Here is a 12,757-nt window from a genome sequence, read left to right as displayed (position 1 = left end):
CCAACACGTTCCCACACCACACTGTATCCCTCAGAACGTGCAGCAAACCAGTACTCCCAGCACACGTTAGGGTTTTGTTTTCTCGCAACAGCTGGAGCCAGGATGCGGAACCTAGGGCTGGCCCTTCTGCTTGGAAGCAGGCCCTCTCCAGACCTGCTTCTGCCCAGAAACGGCCCAGGAGTTCTGTCCGTGCGCCTGTGTATTCCTGATCTCAAGACTCGTGATCAAGTGTTAAGATGACTTAGCAGTTAAGGATCTCCTCTTGTTTTATTTTCTCTTGTTCTTGCTGTTTTTGTTGCCTGGATGAGAGAACAAAATTACTCCTTGAGGTCCCAGACCCTTGGGTTCTCCTCTTCTTGAATGTGCATTTCCTGTGACGTAACCTGAGACGGTGGGAGGTGGGGTTCGTTTTACCCTTTTTGTGTTTATGCCCCCAATCTCTCATTAAGCCTAGTTCCAGATGGTATGTTGTATCCTGGGGAAGGACCGGAGGGGTCCAGTGGTACAGGAAGAGGAAAGGTAGGAAGTGACCGCATTATGGAGGCGTCAAACGGAAAGCTAAGGAAAGCAGTCCTCACACTCCTAGTTTCCAGTTTTTCTTACATCCTTTCCATTTTTCCAGGACTGTGGTGGTCTCCTGTCCGAAGGCGACAACCAAGGCTGCTACCCTCTGGATGGACACATCCTCTGTAAGACCTGCAACTCTGCCCGCATCAGGGTGCTCACCGCCAAGGCCAGCACCGACCTCTAAATACAGTTGCCTGCTGAGCTGCTTAGTTGGGGGCACTGAGAAGAAGGAAGCACAAGACAAAGATATGGGAAATACAGGAAAGGCAATCAAGCCGTGAGATGGTCTCTGTTCTTCCTCTAATATTAACCTTTCTTCAGAAGCACATAGATGATGAGTTTTTTTTTTTTTTTACGTTCTCACCAAATACACATTTCACATTTAATCATGTAGGACCTTGATGGGCCTTTGTTCCCAAGGACTTCCACATTTTTGCACGGATTATACTCCATCCCATTCACTTCTGCATTCCTGTAACTTTTAATCCCTATGTTTGTTTCACTTTTCATCTGGTTGAATGGCTTTTTTAGTGTGGTATTTGCTGTCACACAGTTTTTCTTGGGTGAGTCGGGCCAACTCACAGGTGCTTTTAGGCTTGAAGGGTCCGTCCTGTCAGTTCCACGTGGCCTGTGAACAGGAAGTATAGCCACTCTTTTTCTGTGCATTAAAAAGTACATCTTTCTGTTACTCTAAACCAGTCATGCCCCTTGGGGGGGAAAAATAGTGTGCCATGTATATGTTAGGCTACAAAGAATTTAAGCTGTAAATTACATAGGTTAAAATAAGCCCAAATTTAATTTGTAACCAAATTTGATTGGAAATTCAAAATCTGTAGTGACCAGTGGTCAGGGCTCATTTGAAAACAGTTATTGATGAAAGAGATCCAAAGTTCACTTTTTTTTTTTTTTCCTAAAGGAATGCAGGGGAAAAAAAGCATTTTGGGGGTATTTTGAAAAGCTTATTATTATCCCACCATTCCGTCTTAAGATTTCCCTTTTCCGTGCTACCTAGACCTCATAATTCAGACAAACTTTGTTTTCTCTGGAACATTACAGTTACAATACTGTCCCACTTTTCATCTCAGAAATACTGCCATGTTGTTTTTTGATCCAAACACAACTACCAAAGTCGAGTTTTCTGTGGTGGAAGACAGTCGTAAAGTCGAGTTTTCTGTGGGGGAAGACAGTCGTAAAGTCGAGTTTTCTGTGGGGGAAGACAGTCGTAAAGTCGAGTTTTCTGTGGGGGAAGACAGTCGTAAAGTCGAGTTTTCTGTGGGGGAAGACAGTCGTAAAGAACTGTGCCTATTCTTCCTCCCCCACTTCCTCCACCCCGCCCCAGGCCCGGGTCCTTTTTGCCTGACAACTGCAAATCAGAGCACACAAAATAAAATTGTGGAGTTTTGTTTAGTTTACTTTAAAACGACAGGAAAGCTTGAAAAAATGGTGAAACCACAGTTTCATCACTCCCATAATCCCGCCGCAACTCAAATTGCATATCACGGGAGACGTGTTCATATTCATGAATGTGACATTTATACCACACTTTTCAAAGACAATCTCTGAAAAAAAAACAAAAAACAAACAAAAAAAAAAAACCTGCCTTTCTGAGCTAAAAATATGCAGAGGCTCTGCCTAGAATCTTTATTCAAACTCTTACTGGGCACTGAAATGCTTGCTTGCCAACTAGAGAACCCTTCTTTTGGGTTCTAACTTGTTTCTTTTAAAGAGAGACGCCCATCTTTGTAACAGCAGGTTGCCATTTTGTAAACTAATCGAGTATTTTGGATTGAGATTTCTTAAACGTTTCTTCAAATCTTCCACAAGTATATACTTTTAAATTATGAAGTATTTTAAGTATACACAAAATATAAATAATAATATAATGAATCCCTATATACATAACACCCAGTTTAAGAAATCAAATATAACAAATATAGTTAACATTCCCTTATGCACCCTTTCCTGAGTCCACAAATACCTTTTTCATGATTAAGTGATAAAGTTGATTTTCTTGTCCGACTTTTATTTGAATTTTTAATTTTAACACTCAAAACAGAAATGAAAAAGTATTTGTGCCTGTTTTGAATTATACCCATGCCTCAGGAATTCCAGTTACATCGATTTTACTTTAGTAGGAATGATTGTTCAGTTTTCTTTCTTTCTTTTTCTTTTTCAATAAGAAATTCTTAAGCCTATGGCCATTAGCTCACCTAAGTTAATGTGTGGCTTTTTTTGCCTTGGTCATCCAAAGAGACCACCAAAGTTGGGACTTCGCAAAGTTTTCTCGGAAAACTTTGCTTTTCCTTACTTTGCTACTCTTATCATTGGCCTTATATTTTTCTTAATGGGAAACACAATGGGATTCATTTTGGGCAGCGTGTGAATTTGAAGATACTGTAGTGACTATATCTCTGAACTTCCATCCTCCAAGATCAGTCTTGCTGATGACCTCAAAAAGCACTAACTATTAGACAATTGGAGAGATAATGTAATTTGCTTGAATTGTCTCAGCAATTTGTTTTCTATGAAATACTTGGGGGAAATTGTGCTTAGGCCAAAAGCCCAATTTATTGAGGGATGGATTTTATCTCTTGAAGCACCGTCATATTATTATGAATTTTGCCAAAAGAGGAAAATGTATGAAATATTTATACCCTAAAAATGCAATAACATTCTACTTGTTTGTTACATTTAAGTCCTTGTGTAACTAAATGTTTACAAGCCAAAACATTTTAAAGAGAGAGAGTTATAAGAAAATGCTGTCACAGACCCATCACTGTGGCATTGCCAGAATACTGGTGGCTTTCAGTCTTTATAGTACATTTTTATCACATAACCTCAGAGTATCTTTACCAAAGAGTTTTAAAGTAAATCTCTTTTTAATATAGACTTAATATACTTTTGTAATAATGAATGTGCACACACATATGCAGAAATATTTAGATTCAGATTTCTTTTCTTTCACAAGATAGAGTAAGGAAAGGATCCTATGTTATTTTGTTCCAGGATTTCTTAAGTATATGATTTATATTGCTTTCTTGTCTTTTCTATTAATCCTTTGGTTTAAACTAATGCCAAATCACTCTTTAGTGTTTTAGTTATGTTAAGTTTTGCCTATAACAGAGACAGAAAGATCACTATTACCTGACAATTATAATTATTTTGTCTTTTGGTGTAGAGTCTTGATTGTTATTTAAATTCATAAATAATAGAAAAATCAAAGTATATAAGAGAAAGTTTGTTAAACTATATGGCTTTAAAAAATTGTCAAGAACACAAATATTTGGTAATTCCGTGTGATGAGAGACGTGGAAAAGGAAAAAAGAAACCCACTATGTCATGGGCTCTGCATAGCATTCCAAAATCAAATTCCTTTACTGTCTGGATCCCTAGCTCACACTGAGTCAACATGAAGTCTCGTTTGCAATCAAAATTGCATTTGAAACTCACAACTAAGTCATGTGTCCCAGCATAAGGCATCGAGGCTTTGAGATGCTGGACATCTCTGCAGCTCAAAGACGTGGGTTTTTTTTTTCCCCTGTCATTGCTAAACTGTTTATGTAGGGGCAACTTCTCTGATCAAGATTACTTCATTGGCTGTCTGTTGACCCATGCAGCCGAGTTATCAACACTATCATTGTTTCCTCACCACGCAAGATTCTGAAAAAATTGTTTATGGTGATGTTTAAAGTCTATAAAATTCTAACTACATTTAAACAAGTGTTTTTATTTGGGTTCAGAGGAAGACAGAGAGCACTTTGACAAGAGGGCTATAGTAGAGGATTTATTGAATATAGACCGGTCTCTGAAAACACAACTTCCAACAGTTTTCCTAGTTAGTAAAAATCCTATTAATGTGAACCAGCCGGGGATAACGGTGTTATTTCTATTTGATATGGTTTGGGCTTCTCTTGTCAAATCTGTGTCGGCTGCCCCCTGATCCCTCCATCATCACGTTTTGAAGGGTGTCGGGGAAATTATGGCAGCTGCTAGGGAGATCAGGGAAACACTGATGTGACCTCCCAGCCTCTCACCACTCCTCTTGGCTTGGAAAGGCTTCTTTTTCTCATAGACATTTCTAGAAATATTGCCATGCTACCTTAGTATTTCACATTTGTAGTTTAAACAAGTGATTGTCCATCTGTTGCCTGGAGCTACAGTACATGTGTGTTATGAATGAAATATGACAGCATGTTCCATACCCTGCTTTAGCCATCTGTAGGAAGCCAGTAGGCTGAAAAAGATATACCTCCACAAAATGTGCCTGAAGTCCCTTTCTTGAGATCGCTCTCTCGGGGCACTTTCGTGGGAGACAGTCTGAGAGCAACATGTATATGTGCCTTATTTTTAGAGTCTCTGCGCCACTACGAATATTCACTGGAGCGTCCATAATGTTAGTAATCATCTCCCAGATTTCCAAGTACACTAATCGGACAGGAAAACAAAATCCAGAGAAGTGTAAACTCTTTATCTTAATGGGTTCTAATAATGTTTCTTTTCTCCTTGTCTCTTGGGAAGGACCTTGTGGATTCCTGAATTAAGAAAACACTTTTATGCCAGGAGGTGATGTTGGATGTTGTTAGTGATTGTTTTTGGTCTTTCTCTGGTTGTAGTCGGATAAGGAAGACAGATTTCCATTTGCGTCTTTACCACCCACTCAGCATATCCGTGTTTAGGAATTGTCATAGCTTTTTGGTTTGTCTGTTGTCTTAATTTAATAGTGGACAGAACAGGTTGAGGTCTGAGTTATTATTATGGTACAACCGTGGACATATCAGGTTGTTATTTACATGACAGATATGTAGAATGAGATTCTTCTTAAGAGGCTGTTGTCTGGGTAGCATATTACGTACTATTTCAAACCTTTAAAAAATTATCTGATTAAAGCTCCATGGTTTGGTGAGAATTCTTCTCTCCCTCCTCGCCTTTTTCTCTCCCACCTCCTTTTTTATCTCCTGCCTTCCTTTCTTACATTCTGTCCTGCTTTTCATCCTACCTGTTAATATTATTGTGCTTGGACTTTTCATAGGTAAATTATATCAGTGCATCCTGATCTTTACAGATGTACAAGGGAAGGAGGCTACTGTCAAATATGCATGGCATCCATAAATCCTTCCTTTAAAAGGGCATATTTTCCAGATTGTGTTTATTCATAAAGCAAGATGAGATAATAGAGTCTTTCAGGTTGATTTTAATGACTTTTCATCAGGGACTCAGATCATAGAGTTCTTGGCAAATTCTTTATGACTGCCCTACTTTTCTCAGCTATATGCAAAGTGATCTTTCTAAGACTAGGTTAGGAATTTTTTTTTAAAAATGCAAAGTATTTTGGCCAAAACAAACATATTTTTAAATGGTGTGGCATGTTATTTTATTCCTAATGAAACTTGGTAATTTTCCTCATGGCAAAGAAAAGCCATTATCTTTCCAGAATTTTTATACATATCAACATTTTGCCTATGAGCATAATATTAAATCCTAATAGTTGAATCACAGTATTTTACAGGGGGTAGGTCAGCGCCAGAGTTGTTCTCAGAGCACAGTTCACAGGCCTGTAGTATGTTTATAAAAAACAAAAAAAGCAACCTGAGAAGAACAAGTCTGGGTCTGTCAGTAAAACATTTTGTTAAAATTCAGCTTTGAGATTCTTTTGAACTCTGGCTAATATTGATAAAAGTATGCCCTCTGTGTCCATTTTTTTAAAATCTGTTTGGAAAAAGCTTATATTTCTAAGGATATATTTTCACCTTTGATTTCTGCTCTCACTTCCATTTTCTGCAAGTTTTCACAGGAATGACATTGATTTTTCCCTTTTCAGAGGGTCACATGTGGGGGAAGGAAAACATACTTAATACATGTTTAATTCAATACAAGTGCCAAGTCTCAGTGGGTATGTTGTTTTGATACAGAAGCAGAGTTTTGTGGGGTTTTGTTTTTTGTTTGTTTGTTTGTTTGTTTTAACCTGTCTCCAAGAAGAGTGGAATTTGGGAGACGAAGGAGGGATTTAAGAAAAGGGACCGTCTACAACTGAAATGATGGCAGGAGAGTTCTTGTAAAGTGTGACTCTGAGAACTTCCAGAGGGGTTTCAGGCATCAACAATTGTAGTTGTTTAAACAAGTAAAATACTTATATTTCCAAGTTTATGAGGTATTTAGAAATCACTATGGAGAGCCATATATTTTTCCCTTGTTGGAAGAAAAGGGAACGAGAGCAGCTGCTGGCCCCATGACATGATCGTAGCTACTGCAGAAATTTGTAACACGTGTCCTTTCGCCCCCTCCAAGACAGGGGCACAGCTCGTTCTCTGCCTAAAAGATGGTGATTTATATTCTGACACACTCTTGGGCACACACCGCACTGTACCCTAAGCATCTCTGAAGGTTAGAAGTTCCTGCTTTCACACATGCAGTGTTTTTCCCTTTCCAATACTTACCTCATGATGACAGTAAGTAGGAGTTCAGGTCTGTCGTTCTCTTGTTGAAATCCAGTCATCCACTCTCTGTAATGTGGTACCTAAGCAGCCAAACTATAACTGACTTGTACTCATTTTTCTCTTTTTTAGTTGCAAACACAGAAAACTAACTTTATCTTATTAACTTTAAAAAAATAAAAGGAAATATAAAATGGCTTATTTTCCTGCAAAGGACACTTCTCCCTTGCCCTGTTTTACTTTCCTGCCCCTTGTGCAAGAAGTTGTAGACACTATTTTGGTTATCCAACATGCATGTGGTTTCTTTTGTGAAAAGTCGTATGGAAGATGCACTTTTATGAAATTCATAAACATTACCCCCCTTGAAATCACAAAAAAATTACTAAAAGCTTTGATGTTTATTTCTGATTATTACTGGTTAGAACCACACTAATACATGTCTCTCTCTCCAGCCTTTGTTACAAACAAAAATTTATATTCTACACGCAAAGAATTATATATACTAGAGAGAAGAGAAAACCTATAGTTAATTCCTTTGTATAATTTAAGATACTTGCATTAGTCTTTCCTTACAATATGCCTTTTTAAATTTTCCAAGCAACTCATCCACTTAGGGGCAAAAGAAAACCTTATTCATCTAACTGTGATAGGCATTTAACTCACTGACCCAAACAGCAGCCTATTGAACAGCCCGCGTAATAGATGCAGTCAGCTTGGCACTGAATGTAGCTTCTAGTTCACTCTCAAGCCCCAGAAGTAGAATGGTTCACCAAGAATGAGACGGGTCTCGCTATGTCATCTTGTATTATATACTAGTGTAGAGGGTTCTAGCTGACCCCAGACATCCGTTGGTGGCATTCCAAACAAACATAGAATCGTGGGCTCTTTGAGGACCTGAATCTCCTCTGTTATTTTGCTAGCAAGTCACCATCCTATATCTTAGACCTGGCCAGTATGTAGTACTGTTCACAGCAGTCCATTCTACTATTAGGACAACTCTTCTCTACAAAAATTCTTCCTCGTGCTGCATATAAGTTTGTCTCCAGGGCTTCACAAAACAAGGCTAATGTCTAAATCTTTACTTTGAGATTAGTTATCATGAACTCTTTCAACTCTTTGCCATTTATTGACATGGTGTCAAATCCGATCACCCTTCTGCTTCTCCTTTGAACACTTGGACAAATAGCTTTTAATTTTATTTCATGCTGCTCAATGAAACTTAGTAATCACTTTGGGTCAGCCTAGGTAGAAACACTTTCTTTGAGGATTGAAAGTAAATGGAAGTGAACTCACCCAAAGGAAACTGGTAGTCAACGTGGAAATTTCCACCAAGGACCAAGACTCGGGAGAGTTGAAGATAGATGACTCTAGATATTCCATGTGTATAAAACAGACCTTTGACATTGTTTCCTATACTCTTTTTGATGTAGCCAAAATCAAAGTCATTCTCACTTCTTGGTTAATGTTCATAAAGTCTCTGTAGCCCTCGCCCTTTGTCTCTGTCTTCCCAGTAATAACACTTTTTTTTTTTTTTTTTGGTCCACGTTCCCATACTGAATATGTAAAAAGAGTTCTGGTTACTTTATAGGGGTTTGACCTAAATATTTACTTGCTGATTGGTTTCGAGATTCACTTCCGTTTTCCCATGCTCAAATATGTGTACCAAGAGATGTTGCACTTTAGACCAAGTGAGCAGCTTCCCTGCAGATCAGTTAGGAACTACCCTTAGGAGTCTGTATTTCTCTTTACTTTTGTCTTTCTAACCTCCTCATCCTTACTCATCTTAATTTAACAATTAGTGTAGGAGAATCAGCCCCTAAGTAGCTTTGATTCAGTCCAGCTGCAGTAAGATCAAACAGGCTCAACAGGGACCCAGGAAGATGGCATCGAGAAGGGTACTGCTTCCCAGTGGCATCACTGGGGCTTCATAGAGGAGTGAAATTTGGTAAGAAATATTGAACTGATTCATTGACTTGATGAAGCTGAAGAAGATTTAAGGTACTAGAAACACTAGAAAAGCAAAACTGTCTTCAGGAAAGACCCTATACTTTAAGTATTAAAGATTCTGGAATTTCCTTAACAGGAGAAAAAATTTCCAGATATTCAGGGTCAATGGGAAGGGGAAAGGCATGGAGGAAGGCTAATTCAATTGCTGTTTTCTATCTTGTATCTTTATAATTGGAAGATAGAATGAGCCGCCCCAATACAATCCGGCACATACAAGAAGCTTTATAGCATAGATATTCTACTCTTGGAGCAAACACACATGTCTTTTGAACACCTGCAAGAGAAGAAGCAAGACAGCCTTGTTTTCCTATTATATTAGGTCAACAATTGGAAAAGACCCTGCGATCATCAATTTCACTTGGTGTTAAAATTCCCTTTTACTGAGTCACTGCTAAGTGGTAATCCAGACTCTGCGTACGCGTCACCTGTATCAACACGTTCATAACTTCTTGGGTCTTCCATTTCCTCCATCAGACTTTGTTCCAAACTCCCCTTGACTCTGAAGCAGAACCGACTTTGGAGATTATGCTTGCCTGAGTGCCACATAAAACTCATCTTTAACACATAATAAAATGTTGTTCCTCCCTTCATTTTCCTTCCAAATATATTTGTTTTCATTTTGGCAACACATTACATTAAAAAAAAAAAAACTTTGATTTTTAGCTAAAGATTAAAAAACCTTTAAAGAGCCTTAAAAAGAGTCTGAAGCCTTCTCTGAGGGTCAGGTTTTAGAGTTGACGACTTTTTTGTTGTTGTCTTTATTTTCTTACTCAAAAGACAAATGGTTCTGACAGTTGGTACATACATAGCTTATGCCCTCCCCCCAGTGCCCAGCCCATGAACAGCACCCTCCAGTTACCTGGCCTGATGATAATGGACCTTAAGGGGTTGAAAAAAATCTCCACTTCTAAAAAGGAAGAAGTCAAATGCAAAAGATAGTGGTTCTGTTGAAACTCTACTTTTGTCTAATTGTTCTTTGTCAGAGGAAATGGTTCTTGGGGGACAGGCTGATAGGATGTTCCGGTCTTAGGTAGAAATGTATACATTCTTTCAGCGGTGCCCTGGGTTACCATGGACTGTCACCCTGTTCCTCTCCAGGTTAGAATTAGAGGGCCCTATTGGCAGAAACTGTCACCAGTCTCCTGGGCAGGACCTGGGGGTGGCTTTCTGAGCTCTAAAATAATAATTCCTAAGAGAGCTTACAAACTGCTTTCACACATGAAACAGCCCTGGGAGGAAGGTTATTAATAGCCCTATCCTAGAAGAGAGAGCTGAGGCTCAGAATTGTTAAGTGACTTGCCAGAAGCGATGCAGCTGGTAAGTGGCAGATCTGGGGACGCAGCCAGGTCGTGCAAGTCCAGTGTGCTCTCCAGCCGCCACTCTAGGGGCACAGAATACCTCCGAGCACAATGTGTGCTTTGCCCAGACTAATGTGCCCCCTGTGCAAAGGCATCCAGAGCTGTTCTGCTAACCCATCCTAGACCTCAGGAGGCAAAGCCACGTGTGTGCTGCAGGACCTCCAATGGCTGAGCGCCTGCACGCGTCTTCTGTGTCATCCGGTGGGGAACGACCAGGTATTCTGTCTGACCGGCACTGTGATGGTGGTGGTCGGGGAAGGCCACCACCGAGAACAGCTGTGGCGCTGAAGCACACGGCAGCAAATCTCCCCAGAGACTGTTGGTTTACTTTCCACAAAGGGGAAAGCTCTGCAGCCGTGAGGTGCAGCCTATCAACCAAGTTCATGTCATGTCAAATGCAGTGGAGGGCAGAGGCGACTGGGTCCCTAAGACAGGTCTCTCTCCCATGGGCTACGATTTATGACCCCCAGAGACAGAGACTGCTGGAGGAAAACAATGCGGAGGGTTCTTCCTTCCTGTTCACAGTTACTGAGGCCCAAGGCATCTGTCACTGCACCAGGAGCTTCCTACCCACCCACCCCATGACCTTGAACTGTCTGGGAACAGGGGCTGCAGGACTGAATGCAGCTCTGCCTTCGGTGTTTGCCATTGGAGAGACAGGGCTGCCCAGGCCGGTATGGTTTTGGGATTCGTGTTTGCCTATTCTGGGGGGGTTGGTACTGCGTTGTTCCCCGGATGCTCACTCAGAAGCCTCCGTGATACTCTAGAAGCTGCCCTATGTGGCAGGCCAACAACTCCCCATTCCTTCTCTTAAGCTGCGTTCCCCGGGAAGGCGCACCTTTTGATGCGTGCTCTTGCGCTTCCCTTTTCTCCCATTTCTCATTATAGTTGTTTGGCTTCCAGTTAAAATCTGTGAACCGAAGGCAAGGTATTCTCTCTTCGTCTGAGTTAAATCTCCTGTAGGAAACCTGTAAAATGATCTCATCTAATAAGCTTTCTAGGCTTTTCCCTCTACCGTCCATCAGGCTGCTCTCAGCCTCCCTCTACTTAGTCCCTGGGATTAATGACGGCCACATAAAGTCGCAGACAGCCTCGCACCCCTTTCCACACTTCACACCTGGAACACACAGGACGGGCCAGCGGAGCCAGCGGGGTAGTACCCTTGGCGGAAATGGCAAAATTCCAAGCCTGGAGAGGTGCCTCGTTTTCCTGTGAGGCTTGAGATATACTCTGGCTGAAGCTGTGGAAAGCAGTCTTGTAGGAGAGACAGAGTACCCCCACCTGGGAGTGGGTGACTAGAAGAAGAATTTTGAGAACTCTCCAGAATTATCTAGGTGACTCCGCCCAGGTAGAAACTCCCCCAGGTGGAGCCTGTGACATCTCCTTAGCAGGAAAAAAAGGACCGTGAGGTAGTGAAGATGGAGAAGCATCTTCCCTTTAAAAAAAGAAAGGGAGTCACAACCACTGATCTCCCTTCACATAATGTAAAGAAAATTATGAATAAAACTTCTCCTTCCTCCCTTCTACATGATGCCGTCCTCCATATGTAGGGAAAACACAATTGCGTTGTCTTTAAAACACACACCCGTGCACGTGCGTGCACACAGTCTCACGCATATGCACATACAGACGTCTTCCAAGAAAGCCGAGCCTTCAAAAAAGAAATCTTATTTTAAAACACTTGGGTTTTTCAGGCCAGGAAATTAATAATTCCTAGACCTGACCCATTTTTGTGGCTGCCAAGAAGGAAAAGAGAAAGCTCTTTAAATTTTGTATGGATCCATTTATCTCTTAAAATACGCCAAAGCGATTTGAGGTGGGGGTGGAAACCCAAGTGTTTATCTCTCCTGCCTGATTCTCTCTTTACATTTCTATGTGTGGGGAAAAGAGTAAAGCCTCTTCCCGGGCCATTCTGACTGAAGCATCCTGTTCCCGCGTTGGAAGGTGCCTGCGCGCTCTGTGCCAAGAGGAGAGAATCACACTTCCTCTCCTGACTCCATTTACTCCATCATGAGGGAGTAGATATTAAGTCTGGATGTCTTTCCTCACCAAATTATTTAATGCCATTTCTGAACTGCTTTAGAAAATGTAAAAAGGGGAGAAGCTGGTTTTTCTTGGATGCATGTCTCCTTTCTTTTCTTTCTTAAGAGACTTAATTATAAAAGGGGGAAAAAGTCCAATACCTTCTCGTCTCGTTTTCTCTGTGAGTGACAGCTGATGATCACTTAGGAACCATAAGCCAGAAGTAGGAGAAGAACATAGCCAGGTTGTGATGTGCCTGCCAATGGGGTTCATTCCTTCAGACTCAGACTTCAGAGGAGACGGGATTTTGATCAGTTAAATGCCAACAATAGAAATGGCCTGATTTTCATTTCAAATCCTAAAAGGCAAGTC

General features: G+C 40.8%; 1 protein-coding gene across 10 annotated transcripts in view; it reads left to right on the top strand.

Annotated features, from left to right (window-relative positions):
- The window catches only part of LPP (LIM domain containing preferred translocation partner in lipoma), a 644,971-nt gene extending 643,248 nt beyond the window's left edge, over positions 1 to 1,723 (top strand). For all 10 annotated transcript variants that reach the window (XM_032359809.1, XM_032359818.1, XM_032359824.1 and 7 more), the window contains one exon: positions 623 to 1,723. In XM_032359809.1, the coding sequence (XP_032215700.1) occupies positions 623 to 751 (129 nt within the window). In that variant the 3' untranslated portion in view covers positions 752 to 1,723. The remainder of the gene's footprint in view (positions 1 to 622) is intronic.
- The last annotated feature ends 11,034 nt before the right edge of the window (positions 1,724 to 12,757 follow it).

This window comes from Mustela erminea, chromosome 1, assembly GCF_009829155.1.
Source record: "Mustela erminea isolate mMusErm1 chromosome 1, mMusErm1.Pri, whole genome shotgun sequence".
Lineage (NCBI taxonomy): Eukaryota > Metazoa > Chordata > Mammalia > Carnivora > Mustelidae > Mustela > Mustela erminea.
This window is presented reverse-complemented; position numbering and strand designations above follow the sequence as displayed.